This window comes from Anser cygnoides, chromosome 1, assembly GCF_040182565.1.
Source record: "Anser cygnoides isolate HZ-2024a breed goose chromosome 1, Taihu_goose_T2T_genome, whole genome shotgun sequence".
NCBI classification, from domain to species: domain Eukaryota; kingdom Metazoa; phylum Chordata; class Aves; order Anseriformes; family Anatidae; genus Anser; species Anser cygnoides.
Genome location: NC_089873.1, coordinates 61,219,154 through 61,240,050, shown reverse-complemented (window position 1 = coordinate 61,240,050; position 20,897 = coordinate 61,219,154). Strand labels below are relative to the sequence as shown.

Genomic DNA, 20,897 nt, shown 5'->3' with positions numbered 1-20,897 from the left:
GACTTTGAGCTTTATTATCTAAAATAGTAAAACCATAATCTACATGTACACATTTTATAGGCTATGGTATCTTTGCTAGCAACATAAGGATTATGTGTTTATTTTATATGCAAAGGGAGGACTGAGGCATAAAGAACAAAGTGCAATAAGAGGTGTTGGTAATAAAAGACATCTATTTACAGCAATTCAAAGCTGCATTAAAGAAAAATAAAAGTAAAATCAATTACTGAAACAGATGTTTCCAAGACAGAAAAACAAAAGAAAGAAAATCCCAATATCTGGAAATTTAAGTGCTAGCAAAAACTGGAAGGTTAAGTTAAGTAAAGATAATAGGTTTGAACTACAAGAAGGGCAATCTGAGAGATAAACGAACTGCTATTGACTTAGCTAGAAAAAGGAATTTTTAAGAACATTATTCTTAAAAAATGGTTTTCAGCTTTTTGAAATGACTAGAAGAACATGTGAGGATTTATAAATTAAAATTAAATATCCAAGCCTTCATGGACATTATGTCAATAATTCCACCTGAGGCAAAACTATAATGAAGTGCAGGTCTTCAGAAGCTGTCACACGTACAAAATTTGATGTAATTTATCGATCTTACTTAAAAGCCACTCCTGATCACAGGAGTGACCTATGATAAATAGGGAGTTAAGAGTCAGAATATACTGCTCTGCTGCTGCATCAAGCAGCATATGATTCTATTTCATATTTCTACTCTGTCACCAAAACACCATAGAGAGCTGTGAAGCAGCTGTTCCAGCAAAGTACCTTTTTGATTCAGATGACGATTTTATCTCATTTTTCCAAGGCATCTCATACAAGTCAGACAAGATAGCTGTTTTTTTGAATAGGATGTTGATAAAATCATTTGCGATGTGGTTTTTAAAAAGTCATTAATTTTTTTTAATAGACACTTAAAATACTCAGCTGTTTCCATTGGTTATTTTTAGTTTAAAAGACAACCAGTTAGCCAGAAAAACCACATTTCAAGTACAGAACATAAGCATCATCAACTAGCTAAACTAGTCAAATGTGATACATGCTTTTGAGTTATCTTTTCTCAACTCAAATTCTAGGTATTATTAACTTATTGAATAATTTATTCCCCTTTATTTCTTCTCTGACTTTGAGCTCTTAATACCTGCACAATGTTGCTGCCTGCAAAACTGGCTCGTCTCCATATCCGCCCTCTGGCCAAAGCCTCGTTTAACAGGTGAGCCAGCTTCCGCTCCATCTCAGCCTGAAATACTTCCTCCTGAATTCGCTGGTCGACGACACCCAAGAGAACTACATTGCAGAAAAAGTAACCCAAGAACACAAATGAATTAGTAAAAGTTTTCAGTGTCTTTTCTGCAACTTCAGTTACAAGTGTTGAGTCACTCTGTGACATCTCATGGACAATTCAAGAGCAGCAGTATTCTTGGGGGAATACTGGGAAGTTAAGCCAGTGGTTACACATTAGAAAGGAAGGCTTTGTATCAGGAAAAGTTAAAAGAAATAAATTAAAAAAAAAAAAAAGGACAGAGGGCACTTTTGGAATCTCAGACAGTCTAGGCAGACACAGAATGTTGAAAAAAATTTAGATTTTGAAAAAACAAACATATGAACATCCAATGAATTATTCAAAAACAACCAAAAGAGAAAATTCAGCTAAATTGCTTGCAGCAACTACTTTCAATCAAAATTTTGTGTTTGAAAGTGAGACACAGTTGGAAATGGGCAGGGCAAGGGTTCAGAATCAAGGTTAAAAAGTAAGAGCAGGTGAATGAACCTGTATTTTCCAAACACATCTTCCCTAGATAAAATCAAGAGTACCAAGTATGCCAGTTAAAGCACACACAAAAAAACAGTTAGTAGCCCCACCAACTTCACTCCCTAACCCCAGGTACTCCAGGTCACTAAGGCAGCTGATGCTGAGATGAATACCTGAAAAACAACACGCAGGAAACACCAAAAAACTGTGGACCTTTGCCAACATGATGGCATCCAGAAAAAGTAAAATGGAGTTAATGGAGTGACAGTCATCTGAACAATCCAATTAAAAAACCTTAAAGGATCATAAACTGACTCGCCACTGACATTAGCAAAATAATCCACTTTTCATTCCTGAGGCCCTCCATTATAATGGTTTATTTTTTAAAAGGTCCCTTTTTCAGTAAAGTTTTTCATGTTTGCTTACTCAAGTGTGGTGCTTAATAAAAAGCAATTTGATTAGATAAAATCAATTAAATACAATTTTGTTTAAATTATTAAACAAAATATAAAAACCACATTTTCCATTTAAAATTTTTCACTGCATATGTCAGAAAAAAAGGAAATATTTTCATGATTTTTCACAGAGATCAACAGCATGTCTGCTAAATTCAATCACTAATGAAGCATCTCAAAATCAAAATCAAAATAAACAGACAGTGGCTTAGGGATATTATATACAGCAAGAAGAACGTTCTTGCCTGCGTATTGAATTTGAGTTTCAGTTAGTTCTTCTTAATAGCATGAACTGTATTCTACAACCAAGAGTACAGCTACAGAGAACACTGCATCTCCCAATGTTTTATGACTATTGGGATACTTTAGAATACCCATGCACATATATCTTGGTAATTGACTACTAAAAAACCCTCATCTTTAGCGTGCAGAAATTCTATCATTTTCCTTTGTCTTGAGTCATACCATCTGTCTAGAAGCAGCTATCAAATAATGAAAAAAGCCATTAATATAGAATGATTTTGCCCTTAAAATACAATATACATACTTAAAGGACTGACACAGCCAAAGTGTACTAGCTTTTCCCAGGATGCCTGCAAGAACTGGGATTACAAAAAAAATCCCTTTGTATCAAAGAAAGGTGCTGCAACTGGCTTTAAAACCTCATAGCCAGGAATTTTAGGGACAAAAAAAAGCATGTGGAGGAGTGCATATGTTATTTCGGAGCTGGAAGAACCTTTTTTCTTACTCCAGGATCTAAGGAAACTTCCAACAAAAACAGATAAAAACAGATGAAGCAGGAGAGGGTGAGGGTATCTTCACCAAACCAACTAAAAAAAAGCCAACAAACACCTAGGAGAGGATGACGTTGGCTGTGCAATACACACAGGTAGATTCTCTCCTGTTACTGAACACAATTTGAAATTCTTTAGTAAAACAAACTATGTGGGCTTCAGAGGTTAAGTTGCAATCTGGTTTCCTGCTTAGAATTACGCTGGTAACTAGTGAGAGGAGACAGGGATACCTGAAAAAAAAACAAAAAGTATGTCTATACTACTGGTAAACTATGGATGGAAAGGCTGTGGGAAAACAGAAGTGTATCCAGTGAGGCATCAGCACTGTAACAGCAAGGTTATTAGGCATACCCTGGTTACCATTCAGCCTTTCTGGGTTGAAGAAACAGGTGGGATCTACTGTGCTTGCAAGCAAACTCAATAGCCTTTGAGCATCTAAAAGTGACAGCTCAACCATATCTGCTCATTGCAGAATAAAACATCCAACAGACTAGGGTGGGAGGGATCTACTGTGAATTAATCAGAAGAGATCAATGAAATTTGATGAAGCCGTTTCCCATACTCAGAACATAACTATTTTTATTCTGTTTTATTCCTGGCATGTTTTGGTACAAAGTGCTACACAGAAAGTTCTTATTTTCATCTAAAACGAAAAAAAAAATCTTAAAATCAATGTAGGATCTTGAAAGCATGCAGGGTAGATACTTTATGCCTGACAGCATAAGTTGTCTTGCTAAGAATGAACTGCCTTATAGACAAAAATTTTAATGTACATTATCAAGAAATTGCAATAGTTCATTCTAGACCCAGGAATTATATTTCCCAGATGTCCCAGGTCACCAGGCCTTTGGTTTTAGAATTTATTCACCTTAGGCACATTACCACCCTACAAACACGCAGCACCCCCAGGGTATTGATATTTATCTAGGCTAGTTACCCTGCTAACAAAAATAGTTGCGCGCTTACTTACTGACATACACTGTACGTACCTGTTCTCACCCAGGAAGATTTCATTAACTGAGACACATTAAGCTTAGGATAATGAAAGGCTGAGGGAAAAATAGAATGGAGGAAAAACATCCGTTAGAACAGTACTCTCAACAACATACACACAAAAAAAAGAAACCACTTCGTACTTTATACTGTCAGTAAGCATCTTATTTGCACAGATGTATTGCAACTCCTGAGGCCGTGCAGACACAGTGGTAAGGCAAGTGCTGTGAACATACACTCCCCCCGTTCGTCTCTGAACAAAAAGAAGCTAACTGAAGCAGTCAGATTTATTACCTGAAAGATTTCAAGCTGCTGTACTGAGGTCATTGCTCCTAGAAACTTAAAAGTAAAGCTCACTGTGAATTCTGTTTCTTACTGAGCTAAATGCAGGATAAGACTTCTGCTCAAAGGGCAATGAAGCAATCCATGAGTGTCTGAGAACGAAAACATGACTTCCTATGAGGCAGAAACTACATGGAAATATTAAATGCAAAGAATAAAACTGAATAGATCTGATTTGTGTTCCCGACTCGTGCAGGTGGAAATATTTAAAATATATCACCTTGGTAAATTATTTTACAAAAATCACAAAGAAACATATGTGGAAGCACTGCTGAGGACAAATCTAATGGATTATGTGTTTGGCCTGATGGCCCCAAGCTTCCTGTATAAAGCCATGCTCCAGAGTGAAATCCTTGCCCCAGTGAAGTGAATTAAGTCAATTTCCACTGATTTCAATAGGAATAAGATTTTTCCCAAGGTTTCCACTGGAGAGCAGTAAAGACATGTTGGGAAACAAGTGAAGATGGGGGCTGGGCCAACAGTTTCCTCAAGGGAAGTCTTAAGCTTTACTATGGCAATACAAAAGAGGAAGGGTCATAACTTTCTCAAAATATTTAATCCAGATGCAGTTTGCTAAGCATACACAAAGGTTAATTTTTAAACTGTTTCATGGATAGAAAGAATGAACTGGTACATGCTAAACTAATTTAGAACAAAGCTGTCCAGTCTTCAGTTCCAGAGACAGTTTGCCACTACTGCATGTTTTAGACATGTAGAAAATCATGTTTTCTAATTTAATTGTGACATGATTTGTAGAGCAGCTGACTTCTGTCAGCATACCTAAAACCCAATTCTTTGCCCCTTAAAAAGCTTACCAATTTTTTGCTAACATAAAAGCAGAGGAATTACTACTTACACTATCTTTTATTTCCACAGATTTATGGATAGTCTTGTGGAAAAAAAGTGAAAATGTGGTTATTTGCACCTTTATTCCAACAATAATAATACCACTAGCTTTAAGAGAACCACCTGGGAGGTACATTGTGACTTACTGTTCAGAATGGTATAAGAATATGGTTCTTTATTCTGAACATGAACATCAGTACTCCATACGCTGACCAGGGTGCATCAAATTTCCAAAACTCAGACACACAAATAGCACCCCGCAGTCCATTTAATTTAACACATTTATTTTTGGTATACTGCTACATGATTCTTCTGAGCGTAGGTTATAGATTGGAGTTCTATTTGCTCCGGTCATGCAATTGTTCACTTCAATTTAGAAATACAACTTGAACAGAAAAGCATAAACAAAACTGGATCTGTGTTTTCCAAAGCATGGAAAGAGAAGAAAATCAAAAACCTTCCAATTGCCACAAAACTTTGAACTGCTAACAGTTGCAGATTTTTTCTTCTTTTAAACCAAAATCATGCTTTGCCTCAATACTTAATGCGCTCTTCACGCTTTTGCTAATTAGTACTTGAAAATGATTTAATTCATGCAAATTACTGGATGACTATTCACTTAAACTTTTCACGGAATTAATGAAATTTAAAAATAAACTGACGAGCAGAAAATCTTGAAATTGAAAAGGAGGATGTGCCACGATCACTGGCAGCTAAGGCTGCGTTCTAAAACCTGACAAAGAATGCATGAAATGAAGGACACTTCTGCAACTCAGACAATGCTCCAAAGCTATAAAGTACAGGTTCCAGCCCTTATATGCCACAGGCCACTCCAGTGTCTCACTAAGACGTGTGGCCTGGTCCTGAGCTTAGCTGGAGTCTCAGCAATGCAGCATGATCATAGTTGTAATATTCCTAGTCCTCCTGGAACTACTGTTTAAAACCAGCACAGACAAAATGCAATTGCTAGTTAGATTGCAGCTGGTCTGCTAATGACTATTGATGCATTAATGAAGTATACACTATCCCCACGAGAAGATTCTGTCACGCAGTCCTGAAGTACCACACCATGCAACAGTGTTGATTTGATGCTGACTGAAAAAGCAAAGGGTCACCTAGCCACCTAGAAGTCTCTCGACAGCAATCTGAAGCACATGACTCCACTAACATGGCCTTCGACAGGTATTCTGGTAAGGATATGTCTGATCTTACATGAAGACATGGAACTATGCATGCTAGAACTGGTACCACATTGACTGTTCTTATTTATGATAAATGGAGGAACAGTAGGAGAAAGCATGGAAGGAATGAAGTATTTATATTTAGTATGAGAAGACATCACCCAAAAATTAAGATTCCATGGAAACACTGGGGTGTAGTATGTATTAAAACACTATTTGTTAAAAATCTGATCCAAAATCCACTCTGAGAAAAACTACGAAAAAATCTGCAGTCCTTGGACTGCATCATATTATTTCATCTTATCCTATTGGCCTTGCAACATCTCCAAGGTATCTGAAATAGATGCCACCCATCAAAGTGCTAGTTATGGCACTGAAAAACAGTCCCAAGGCAACTATCTCTATTTAGAGCCCTAATAAAAAAAGCAATATATTTGGGGTAGGCTCACAAAGGCCAATATTCCTCATGTAGTCCAGTGTTAGCCTTTGCGTGTCCTCAGAGAAATCTTACAGCCATAAAGGCATACTAAACATATTCCTTTCTACGTTTTTGTTTGTTTGTTTGTTTTGTTTTGTTGTTTAAAAAAAAAGCACTAGCACCTAGGAACTGTGACTAAACATGGTTTTCTTTCTGCTGACATGTAGTTCACAACCATGTAACCAAATGAGTTTGCAATCTGAAATGTGAGATGTAAGGTGGACAACGCAAAATTAGCAGGCCGAAAGATGTAAACTGGACATTTGAACATAGCATGTTGCTGAAGTCACCTAGAAGTCTGTGGGGCAAAAAAACAAGTCTGGATGTTTCCAGGCCTGGCCACTCCAACAGCCCTATTCCTGCACAGAACAGTCCATTCTGTCAAACAGACGACTTGTACTGTAGAAACTTACTTTGATGAGTGCAACAAGAAAAAATAAAGACTAAGAATTCCTGCTGTTAATCATGTATTGCACAGGGACAACCCACACACTTTAAAGTATAAGCAGTATATATCAATTATGTGAAAAACCCAACGGAAGAACTGTGTGCAAAAGGCTATATGAAGTGAACAGGAAGCAGGGAGCAAATACATTCCTTCAAACAAAGCTCATATTTGGGATAGCAAAAGCAAGATCTCACTTCACTTAACGATGCTGAGTCACAGTGATATTACACAAGCAGCTTGTCCTTAGTATGAATCAGTGCGAACCCCCTGACAGCTCAGCTCACCTACAGATCAGTTCTTTTTCTTCAGGTGCAGGCTATAAAACTTGTCAGATGATATACAGAGCCCTAAGGAGGGGGTCACCACCAGGCATATAACTGCTACCAGGCCTGGCAGCCAATGCACAAACACCATAGAACCATATGGTAAGGAATATTTCACATTTACATATAAATATACCTTCCAAAACTGCCCCCCAAATCATGTTGAAAAGCAGAGGGTTGCAAATAATTTGCACAGAGCAAAGTAGCTATCTGTCAAAGGACGATCTTCACAACACCTTGCCTGCTACAACTGCTCTGCAGACTAAAGGAAAACATGAGAACAGAGCATAGAAAATCAAACCATTTAGGCACCTCACTGCCAAAGTAGCTCTGAGAATCTGGCTGTTGGTCATCCTCAAGCAGACTGCTGAATAAGATGTCTCAGAAGAGATCTGCCCAACACTGCTGAGCCTCTGGACGTGATTTCTGGCTCTGAAGATCTAAAATGATTTGGCTCGAAACACAGCCACAGTAACAGTGGAAAAAAAAAGTGGAAACAGCTAAAAGTAACTGAGTGCGGATGCCTTGCTTGCAGAAGTGTATGAACTATGTCCATTATTGCTTGCTGACAGACAGACCCATAGCTCTGAACAAGCTGAGAAGCTGCATTCTCACTTTGCTGACTTATCAAATGGCACCACGTCTGGCGTTCCACAACACTGAAACCAAACACACTGAGGCACTACTGAGACCAAACCAGAGAAGTGCAAATCCTAATGAGCTGTCCTGCAGTGGGCTAAATCTATAATTAAATAAGAGTTGCTCTAGTGACATGCTATCACAGAGCTCCACTGGCATTAGCCAGGAATCAGTCCCACTGGCTAGGCACTACAAGCATGCAAATAACATGGGAGGAGTTCCTGGTCTGAGCACTGCATAAATTAGCTTTACCTTTCCTAAATACCATTAGGGGTGGAGGGGGGAAAAGAGCAGCACACATGCATGTTTAATAGCAATGTTTTTCCCCTATGGCCAGTCTTGTCTTTCAGGATATATTGACCTTGGTAGAAATTCTGTTATCATCTAATTGCACTGCACCACCACCACACAATCTGGAAGATGGGATTCTCAGCAAGGGGCAACCTGCAAATTCACTACACTACAAATATCTCTCCAGAATATGTGGACATAAGTAAAAATTGTAGGATCAGATGTGTGTACTTCACAGGGAAAAAAATGTCAAGACGCTAAAAATAATACCCAAGAGACTAAAAGTAATAAACTCAAGGGCAAAGGTGAAAAAAAATCCATGCATAGTGAAGAGAAACGTCTTTCAAGCAATCATGGCAAGTAGAACATTTATTTTGAATTCAGTGAGAGACAAAGATCACAGCCCACAACCTGAGAACTTCTGTGGCCTCACAAGGGACAAGGAAATGCTATGAACAAGAATTCTCAAGGCTTTAGGTCCTGGCTCATTTAAATACTGCTACCACTACACAGGTACAGTCTATGTGAGACCAAGTGAGAACAGAATTATTAAAAGGAAATGAGAAGGTTAATACAACACCTGCTACATTTTTAATTGGTTATGAGAACAGAGGGATCAAAATCCATCAAAATTAAAACAAAAGATTAAAAAAATGAATACTACTTCTAGTCACTGGGAAATTATCTTGTGCAGTCACTGTATATAGATTTAAAGGTGCTGCACAGCACAACTTTTGGTGACAATCATTCTCTTTGCTCTGTCTTCACTGACATACTGCTGTACAGCTGCACAATGAACACCACCTACCACTAGGCCTGATTTTCCATCAGAAATTTGACTGGATAGATGGAATCACTGTGTCAGGTGCTATGCACCTATATAGCCCACAAAAAGTAACTCAGATGATTAAAAATCTGCATTGGAAAGTACAATGAGATAGGAGAAACTGGGAATTAATGGACTAGATTAACATGAATGGGTTCCACCAGGAAAGGCAGTACTGTTCTCTCATGATCTGACTTACATTCATGAGTCACTGTTGTAATAAACAATCCACTAGTGTACAAGGATTATTGTTGAACTGAGATACTTGGCATATTTATGAGACTGAGGTCACCTGCAAAATCTAACCAAACATAAGCTGTCAAGAATGAACATCAAGGAAACTGCTTTGCAGGCAGTTCCCATTAATCTAAGTTTAGAATGACCATGGACTGGAAAAAGTGACTTGCAATGCAAGTAGTACACAGAACGTGAGTAAGATACTTAAAATACCTTAAAAGATAAATGATTACTTAAAAAAGCATTGCTACTGACTACATGGGCAAATATAAACTTATGCTGACACTATCCCATGCCTTCTAGAAGTCAGTCACAGTTGAGCACAGCACAGAGCCCAAGGTAGTAAACACTGATGACGAGCAGCAAAGGCATCGTAGACATAATAAAGACATACTGCACAGAAGTATTGATCAAAGTGACTATCTTTTTGTTGTTTGTTTGTTCTAAAGTATCTGGACTAAGACCAGGGAAAATGATGCCAGGTTCAGCCCAACCGGTCCAGTGCAGAAGAATGATGACAAAAGCAACAAGTTGCTGTAACACTGACACACACTACGTGAGCAGAGAGGTACAGACTTGCTCAGCAGAATTTATGATACAAGTCAGGTACTTAAAGATGCATTATCACTTATGAACAAAATTAATTTTACATAGTAGGGGAAAAATTACTAAAAAAAAAAAAAAGGTATTTTGCAGTTTTGGCAACAAGTACTCACGTTCAGCAATTTGCTGCACAGGAAAACCCAGATAGAAGCTGAATTCCACCACGGACAGGTTTCTTAACTGCTCACTGACTTCGGACCCATTTAGAAAACCATATCTATCTCGGATGGCAAAAATGATGCTCACGGGGCCCTGACGAAATGCAGCCCCGGGCCTACTCAGAGTTATATTCAGTATCTGAAAAGACAAGATTGGAACACTGTCAGCAAAATCAAATCACTGGCATATCTATTTGTTTCTTGACAGATTTTTTTTTTCCTAATGTGAGGGGAAAGTATTTTATATCAAAGCAGAGGAACATCGATTCCAGATTGCTTCGGCATACTGAGTCTCGAAGAGGCAAAGTTATGCATGCATTCTCTTTCTAAGGATTATCCTTTGAGGTCATTCATAATCCACAATGATCTGAAAGCTATCATTCAGAAAATGATGGAAAAAATGCCAGATGAATACCAAACTGTATGGAACAGACAGGAAAACACCATGACAAAGACATAGTATGAAAATGGCTCTTGGTCGAAACGTACTGCATCATGCATACCCAGATCCTACAACTGTTAGAAGTCTCACTCTGCCACCTATGTACAGAGCAACTATGTATATACCGACAAACCTCTTCCAAGCAGTAATAAACTATTTAAAAAGAAAGTTTGCTAAGTCGATACACCAAGAAGTTGTTTTGCATATTCTGTCTTCATTCTATCCATATTCTATCTATATTGCTTCACTCAGCTGTACAGTTTTGAGTACATATCTATGCACTTTACTACATAGTACTTCATGTACTCTGAAGTTTATATCATATTTACTGTTATGACCATTTTATGGTAGCACTGACAGGCATTTATGGTGCCCATTAAATAGCACTTTTTTTTTTTTAATACTAATTTTAGTATTACAACAAAGCTAGAAAAAATTAAGAATTCAGAGAGAAGAGGGAGTTAGTCTCATAAGTTGAAGGCTACCCACAGAGGTAGTAGAGTCCCTGTCCCTGGGTGTGTTTAAGGAAAGGCTAGTGGGGGCTTACGGACATGGTTTAATGGGTGATATTGTTCATATGGGAATGGTTGGACTAGATGATCTTGGAAGTCTTTTCCAGCCTTAAAGATTCTATGATTCTATTGACTTCCCAGGGAGTTTTAAGCTCTGCCACGATTCAGTACCCAGCGCATACTCAATACATTTCACACATGAAGTTCCAGTAGCAGCTGCCACAGACAGTGGCATCATATACATATAAGCATTTATAGAACTCAGAAGCAACTAGCATGTTTGCTCATATAATGACAGTCAGTGTGTGTCTTTCGGTATTTCCTAATAGGATCCCCTGAGTGGCAACAAGACCTGAAAGGTGTCTTCCAACAAAAACATACTGACCACACCCTATCCTGTAATAATAAAATCCAATGAGAATGAGTTTGATCAGGGTTGGGGCAGCCTTTATGTGAAAGTATAAGCCTGTTTATATTCCTATTATATTCACTAATGCTTCTTGATATGCATCATGATCTTCTTGGATCTTCTTTTCAATAACCTTGAAACGAGAGGTTCAAATTATTTTGCAGGGGAAAAAAATGACTTTATGACAAAGCCTCACTGTTCTACATGATCTAGATAGCAAGTAGTAGTCTGGGGACACCTAACTCATTTTACCAGCTGTGTTAAACAGGACAACTGGAAGTGAGGAGAAAAAGGCAAAGATACAAAGCATTTTTCTTCTTACCTGCACAGTGAAGTTGTAGAACTCCTGGTGTTGTTTGCTCACCTCCATGAATGCCATTGTCAGCCCCTTTTCAATGCGCTGGCTGAAGTCGCAGAACCCAATATCCACATTTCGAGGCACAAACTGAAGCACTGAAGGCAAAGGGTACACATTATTCCTACAGACAAGTACTTCCATGAGAGAGAACAACATGAGCAAGAGAATCCTCACTCCATAGGGCTAGCAATTTTTCATGGAATTCAGGACATATTCAATGAAAACCTGGGTAGAAACACAGTAGAAATACATTTTGCACAGGTGCAGTAAATTCTCTACTTACTAGTATCTGTTGCAGCAGTAATAAGATTACCAAACGATACTACTGACAGAATACCCACTGTTTCCTCCTATATACTGAAAGACCTTTGCTGCATACAAGCTTGCTAAAGGACTGGAGCACTGAATCAGCCACACTGAAATCCTTAGTTACCCCAACAGTTCAATGAAAATCTCAAGGAAAATATTCTTTGTAGAGTGAAATTTAATATTTAGCTTATCTAAAAGACCACATACGGGATCCATTTGTACACATCAGTATCAGTCTAACACTTTCAAAATAACCAATTAGCAGCCAATCTTTTAAATCTATATAGATACACCTTAAAATCTTTCACAGGAAAGAAAGAATGAGCACAGGAAAGAAAGAGTGTGCAGGCATACAGACCTCTAGCTATGCACATAGCTATCTGCACATTTCCTGATATATTCTTACCCAAAGAAATGCTATCATTAGGTCACAGATCCCAATAGTAATATTATACAAAGATCAAGACAAGAAAATGCAGTTATCGTCTGTTTAACCATGCTAAGCAGTGGAAAAAGATGTCACACACACAAGAGAACTGATGTTTCACAATTCAGATATTAACACAGAAGAAACAACACATGAAACACCTGAATAAAAGCAGCTATGTTTGACATCCACGTACTCTACTGCCCATATACTTAATTCCTGTTACCGTCTCATTACCCAGTCAAACACCATTACATGGTTAATATGTTACTTTAGAATATTAGCAGTCATGGACTGCTGCCATACAGCAGTCATGGAAAGCTGAATGCTATATGAGCAATCCTTTTGCTCACTGATTCTCCTACACTGAAAATTATAAAAAGCGTAATTTAAGGTAAACATAATCCAAAACGTGAGTCAAGCATTACAAAGTAGCCGCACTGTGATTCTACAAGTGTTTCCCACAAGCTTTGGTCTTCTCATCTTTGTAAAATGCTACAAGAGAAGTGGAGATCAGGCTATTGACAGGCAAGGGGCCACTGAAAATAGACTCGCTTTGCAACATGAGAATACTCTTAACACTTAAAGCAATACAAAGAATGTGAACTCCTTTCACTTGTTTCAGTAGTGAACCATCAACTGAAATATGAAGCAAGGAAAAGAGCATATGTATTTTGCAATTCGCTAAGAAAACTTCCCTGAAAAAAATCATGAAATTACAGGATTAATTGTCTACAAATTATCTACAGCAAGTACTTCATTAACAGCCAAGAGTGAATGCTCACAGCAGTGGAACACAGGGTTTTTATTTGATCTCACGTCCTTATCACAAAACTCTCCGCAAGTGAAGAAGTGTGAATCAGTATGAAGCTACATCTCCTCCTCTTTGCGTCAGGAAGAACTCACCTGTCTGAACCTGGAATCTGTTATCAGGCATGGTGAAAGAAGGATGCAGCGAGAGGATCAGGGGGCTCTCACCACAAAGAAGACTGCTGTTCACAAGCACATTTATGACAGCTATCGCCGTGTAAACAAAAGGACCTGATGTCACCAAGAAAGCATATTTCGGGGAAATTTTATAAACCTACAAAAAAAAAAAAAGAAAAAATCTTCAACGTGAAATTTTGCATCAACACTTTAGATCTATAGAGTCCTGGGCATTTCAAAGCTTAGACCTCAACATGTAAGAAAATGCAATCTTTATTTTACAGAGATAGAAACACACACACTCTGACAGCGCTGTGCCTCGCAGCCTCTGCTCCAGTGCATCAGAAAGGCACTTCCCCTGTGCTAAGAGCACCTACTGGAAAGTCTCCAGTGCAACACACCTACCTCAGTACTTCTCCATATACCACATCACAGCACAGTAGCACTCCACCTCGTCTGCATTCCCAGCAGCACGTAAAAGTTCCCATACAAATTGCTACCTACTTACTGAACCATTTGCAGAGCTTCTGCACTTCAGGCCTGTGCTGCAGAGCAAATGCATCCTGCAACATTCACATGTGATGTGTGAGAAACAAAATACGCATAAGCTGTGTTTTATGGATATAATTCTCACACACAAGTATTCTGGAGAATGCTTCTCCCCATTTGCTTTCTTCAATGCAGTTACCTCAGTTACAGTTTTCCTCCTCCAATTCATCTCCTGACATTGAGACTTCTCAAAAACCCCAAGGAGCTTTAGTCATCATGTAAAAGAAATGAAATTGAAAGTTAAATATGAACCTAGGCAAATGTTTACAGGCAGATGCTTTTATACATTATTATTCTGTCACCTAAGTAAAAACAAGCTGAAGGCTTTTATTTATTTAAACACATTGCGATGCCTTCTCTCCCTAAGAGAAACTATCTCAATATCAAGGACTCTGATTTCCCCAGCATTATTTTTTTCCTATTTGTTTTACTTCATGGTTTGTTTAATTTGCGCAAGGCAGTCACACTACAGTATTTTGAGATATCCAACACGATGGCATCACAAATAAATAATCTAAACCAGAGATGCAAATGTTCTGATAAATGTGCACCTCTTAAATGAATAGATGCTGGCATCTTGCAGGCTTTTCACTAGTGAAGGGATTTTTCAGATATGCTCAACTTCAAGATGAGCCTTATGGAAAAGCACAGTGCTACTTAAAGTGTCATCCACATGCTCCTTACTGGTATTTCTGCAATAGTGCACCATAACGATAATTGGTGTTTAGATGAGACAGTAAGCAGCCCTTTCCTGTCCTCCAGAAACACCATGTATTTCAAAGAGATCTTCACCAAAAGAAACTACCTAAGTAGCAGAAGAAAAAACAACAACAAAAAGTTGTCTTGCTCATTATTTCTTCCTTCCTCTTAGGCCACAAATATATGCAGCATCCTGCTTTTATAAATGGATTTAGACCCAGAGAATTCAAATTTGTTTGATATGAGTAATATGCACAGCTCTTTTGAGCTTTTCTTATCTGAAATTTTATCCTTTTATCTCAGGATGAAATGATCTCTGCAGCTTCAGTTTGTCAAATGAAAAACAGCAGTTATAATGGGTAAGACATATGAAAAGTTACCATTACTTGCACAAGACACTGCTTAAAAGCAAGAAAAAGAAGAGATAGAATTAAAGATCTTACTGACAATTTTCTGGTGATTTCTAAAACCATATACACTGAAGAAGAGAGGCCTAGAACAGCCTCTCTGCAGTATTATTGTCGCGGACTATAGTTAGGTATTTCAGACAAGAAAGCAAGCCTCTGATAACCAGCTCAGCTCCCTACACCTCTGACCTGTTCCAGTGCACCACAGATGCAATATGAGCAACCTACCCAGAGACTCCTCTGAAATTTTGCATCGACTTCTTCATCTTAACAGCTAACACTCGTGCCTCCCTTTTGTGCTCCTTTTTGGGTGAAAGTAATGCCACAAGAATGGAAACATAAAATAGTTTTTAAGTGTAATTTTCAAGCAGGTAGATTAGAACTACTGTAGGTGAAAGCAATAGCTATTTCTGCTTGAGATACTGCAGCTTTGTCTTAAGCTACATCTCCACAACTTAATTCAGACACCAGAAGTAATACAGCCATGTTAGCATGATGCTGTTTACAAGGTAATTCACAGAGAAGTTTGGAAAGTTATCTACGATAGATAAGCACAGCTCAACTCTTGCTTCACAAATGAGAACAGCTCCTCTTGGCACAGCTCTAACGGTTCCCAAACCCAGCCAGCCAGCCAACCCTCTCTTGGAGGTTTCACTTCTACTGCCAGGACAGTGAGATGCTACCAAACTGGCTAGCTGAAGCACCCCAGTTTCAGAGCACTACCTATTCAAGTAAGCAAGTACAATTTCTTACATTAGACAAGCACAGATTTCTTACCTTAATACTTTGAGCCATGAATCTGGAGAAGCACTTGAAACTCAACATGCACAACTGAGCCACCAGCAAAAGCAGAAAGCTTCAGTACAAGCCATTGCACCTTCTCAAGTTCAGCCATTTCTTCTCCTAAATCAGTTAATCCAACCCTGCTGTTTCCAGGATACAGCCTCTCTCATTCAAACCCAATCTGACAAGACATGCATCTCGTATGGCAAGTTTTTAAGTCCCAGTTTATTAGAGGCTAGACAAGCATTTGGGGAAAACATCACTGCTTGCTTACTCTATCTCTTATGACTTTCCCTAGGCATTTGCTATAGATTATTGTCAGCTAAACTATTCGATTAGATGCACCTTTGGTACTATCTAATCCATGCCTACATACCACTGTATTACGCTGTGCAAACATCTGGCAGAAGACATAAAAAAAGGATTTCCTCACCACCACCTTATTAAGCATTCTGTAATGAGTCTGCAGGGAGCATTTAACTTCACGAAGATGGGCTACAAAGGCTCGCAGGTCTTAAAAATGAAACAGATTCTGCCCCTACACACATTAGGATCCTAAGGCAACAATTCTCCCACCATTTTCACACATCTAAATGGTAACAGCCACAATTTCAGCAGCAGTGAGTAGCAATGAACGTTACAGAAGCCAGTGCAAATCCACAAGGTGGCATCTTTGAAAAAAGTATTTAACTGCCAGACAGTGAACTTGTTTCCTTACTTTTAAGACAGAGGTTTACAGATTTTGGATTACAGAAACCTATAGGTTAAGGACAGGTCCAAAACCCCGGATTAAATGCAGCAACAAAGTGACTGTGGCATACATTACACTGCATGATAAAAATCCCTAACAAAAATGAGGCTGACAAAAAGCTTTTTTTCTGTTTGTATGAACTTAATGGCAACAGGGTCCTTACAGCAAGTCACTGCCAATACTTTTTTTTCCTCTTGCCCTAGTGCAACAAAGCTAAAGTCAACTGAAGATTGTCTAACAAATCTTACCCAACTGTCCTAAGATTTACATTAGAGAAAGTTGACAAAAAATGCTCTGGTTCAAAGAACAGGCAAACAATAGGGTTTTATTCTTCTGCAGATGCAATGCATTGAAACCAACTCGAAAGAGAGAATTTTAAAATTTTCAGTTATTCTCACTTTGCTAAGAAGAAAATTGTGAAAAAGTTTTTTCATTAGACAGGATTCAAGCCTGCCTCACTTTTTTCCTACTTCATCAGCTCAGAATGTTAGAAATAATAAAGAACCAGAGCCCAAAGTTTCAACTGAAAAAGTTGGGGTAAAAAGTAATTCTCCTTTCAGTATTAAACTTGGATTATATTTAAAGTGAGTAGCAGTTATATCCATCGTTGCCATGGATTTTATTTTTAAAGCACACGTTACTACCAAGTTAAATTTAACAAGACTGGCTCCTGATTTACTGTGCATTACATCACAACAAGGGAACAACATCTGGGAGCTGTCATAAAAGCCATAGTAAAAGAGCAGCTTAAGTAAGTGCACTGCTTCACCATAACTTGCAAACGTACACTCAGTTCCTGGGTACTCTTGACTAACCAGAGTCAGGTCTGCTTGATTAATTTAGTTCAGTAATATAAGACAATTCTGTGTAAAATTTTGCATTATGTCACCATTAAACTTGCTGACATAGACAGCTCCTTATTTAAAATAGCCTTTTGGTTAGTATTTTACTGTTAAGAGTTGAAGACATTATTTTTAGTGCAAAAATACCTATATCCAAGGCATCACAAAGAGAACTCATACGATAGCAGCATTCTAGCATAAAATAAGCATAAGTGACTCCATGGAGATGTTTTCTCCTTTTGATAAAATAGAATTTGCAAAGAGTGAAGCTGGACTAACTGCATTATGTATAAAAGCAGTTGCCAGAAAGCAGCCTTAGAGCCAAAACACACTACTGAGAGCTCTGCAAGACCATAGTGGGCATGAAATGAAAGACTAAAGGGTAAAAATATAAAGAAGAAAGATATCAAATGTTTGCTCTACTCAGCCTTCAGATATTTAGCAATATGTTTTGTATTACTGGCATTACTATTGTGACAGTAAGCACTTCCATATTACCAAGGCATATAAGGTCACTGAAAATCACTGTAGCTTCATCATCATGAGCTTTTGACTTCTACTTGATTATGTCAGTTTGCACAATCCAAAGGTATAAATTCACCATCCAGAATAAAAATATTTAATTTGCAAAAATCCTTAAAAGCTTATGGGCAGGTATTGCTAAAAGAAACAAAACTAAACATAATCTATAGGGGCAGCTCACTGTGGCTGAAGCTTGGCAGAAATTTGTCACACGTTTATCTTGACTGAGTAGGAGACAGGCATGTTCTCAAACAACAGACAAGAGCTGTTTAATTACTGAGTGCAGTGGTTGTGGCAGGAGCTGTCAAAAGACCATTTTCCCATACAGATCAGCAAGCAGGAAAAGACACCACCATCAAGGGCTTCTGTGCATGAAGATATTCAGCTTACTTTCAACATTCAAGGCGGCACATGAGTTAACTTTATCGTGAAAGTGAAATCAGAGACTCAAAGAAAAAGTAAGAAAATTACGCTGGAACCACACAAGAAATGAGGTACTGCCTTGGTGCTGGGCTATCACAACCAAATGAACACAGAAATGACATACTGCAAGTGTAGCTGAACCTGCAACCTACACACACAATTCCATTGAAACATTCCATTTTATCCCCAATATTGGATTACCTGATTACACAACAAATGTAACCCCAAAACACCTCTATGATCATTTTCCTCTCAGACAGAGGGTTTGAGGAAGAAGTGGATGAATAGAGTATTAAGCTTCAACTCAGTGGATACTCACTTCGAGGATAGGGAACAACACTGAAATATTGTTCAAAGACAACTCTTTGAACATCAGCGGAGAGGATTTTTATTTTTTAAAGCACAAATTCTTTTACCATGTTGAGTGGGGGAAGGAGAGGAGGGGAAGAAATCCAGTCACACCTACTTGAAGGCTTAAAAAATAACATCTTATCATTGCACACCTGATTTTTTTTCATCCTGCCTTTCCTGACAAATCCTGCATTTGGGATTCCACCACTTTCCATGTAAGTGCTGATGACCTCACTTGCAAGATAAAATGGCACAAGATGGTGGAGAATGGCTTACTTTGTTTAAGGCACTAAGCATATAATCAGCTAGCAAGAGAAACAACACTCTGTAACAGATATTTTAGAAGAGTAGAAGTTTTTCAGCTCACTTTCACTTCACCAGTCAGAGCAGGTGTGCAATAGTGGCAGGACACTGCTTGATCAGCTATGACAAAAACAAGAAAGATCTACCCTAGAAAATAAATTACATTCTAAAAGTAAAAAATAAAATAAGTCATACATTTAAAAAAAAGTTAACATTTAAGTTGGAATAAACCTTTCTGTGCTTTAGCATCACATACATTGTTCTTAAATCACTGTTTTAGCCTGTGAACTAAAACCACTATTGTGTTAGAGTGATCAAATAGCACTTGTACACACTTCATACCACTTACCTCTAGCTCTACTGATCGCCTGAACTGAACTCTGAGCACTTCTCTGATGGATTCACTGACATTTTGTAGAACAGCTCTTGGGGACAGCACTGAAAATTAATGTCAATCAGTAAATATACTTTAGCTTCATCTCTTAGGTTTTATTCAAAACTGCATTTTTCAATTGTGTAACGCATGAAAAAGCAGACAGTGAGATCAACTGTGTCAAATGGATACGACAATAGCAAGGAAACAGGGCAAGTTGTGACTGTACCCTAAAAAGTGACTTAAGGAACTCCAGGTTTATTTTCTCTCATTTTTGTCCATATCTATTGTCTTTAGTATTCTAGTCAAGCAATCTTCTTCAGAGCCACTCAGGCATTCAAATAGGATCTGAAACTCGCAGCACATTTGGTCTGATCCACGCACCACAATGAGCTTGCTGTCATAACATAGCTCAAGTTTTGTAGGCAGCGCGTGGAATGCAGATGTGGTCAGAAAAAAGCCACAGAAAATATGCATCTACTTTTCGCTTAAATAAAAGTAAACAAACGTGACATTGATTGCTGAAAGAGATATCCACCAAGTAAGAAACTGCTTCAAAAACCCCATGCCCCTATGGATCTTAGGTCTGCTTGAGACTTACAATGGTCAAGGAGACAACTGACAAGTGTCACGTTGTCAGTCTGCATTGACTTCTCATCAGTAACTTGCCTACAAAACTACTCAAATTACAGGTGGAAGTAAATCTTCGTTCTCACCAGCAGAGTCAGCTCACCTTCGTATCTGGAGAATGAGATTATTCTCATTTTGCTTTCCATATTACAGCAAAGCTTAAGGACAAAACGTGTTGACTACCACAGAGCAGACAGCATTTCTACAGCTGCCCTGGGTTAGTTCTCTGGTAGGTAGTGCCTTGTTAAAAAAGCCAAGGAGGTGGGAAAACACCAAAAAAAACAAAACCAGATGCTGAGACAATTGGTTCTGAAAAACACTAACGTCACTTTTTCTGGTTAAAACCACACCAAACCTAATAAGTATGGGAGGAGGGAAAATATAAACATAAGCTAGTACAATAAAATGATAAAAACGGTAACAAAGCCCAAAATATTTTTGAAGTCAATTTTTTTCTTTCATATTAAAATATTACCTCATGTGGACCTTATGCAAACAACAGCATCAATT

The 20,897-nt window shown here is 38.2% G+C and overlaps 1 protein-coding gene across 8 annotated transcripts in view; it reads right to left on the bottom strand.

The window, feature by feature from the left end:
- KIAA1549 (KIAA1549 ortholog) overlaps positions 1-20,897 on the bottom strand; it is a 143,295-nt gene that overhangs the window by 52,496 nt on the left and 69,902 nt on the right. For 6 of the 8 annotated variants that reach the window (XM_066997810.1, XM_066997829.1, XM_066997827.1 and 3 more), the window contains 7 exons: positions 19,734-19,822; positions 14,443-14,508; positions 13,734-13,911; positions 12,056-12,186; positions 10,326-10,509; positions 3,995-4,054; positions 1,145-1,290 (listed from right to left, as the gene is read on the bottom strand). In XM_066997810.1, coding sequence (XP_066853911.1) covers positions 1,145-1,290; positions 3,995-4,054; positions 10,326-10,509; positions 12,056-12,186; positions 13,734-13,911; positions 14,443-14,508; positions 19,734-19,822 — 854 coding nt within the window. The remainder of the gene's footprint in view (positions 1-1,144; positions 1,291-3,994; positions 4,055-10,325; positions 10,510-12,055; positions 12,187-13,733; positions 13,912-14,442; positions 14,509-19,733; positions 19,823-20,897) is intronic. The other 2 variants (XM_066997812.1, XM_066997825.1) reach the window with 1 other exon arrangement.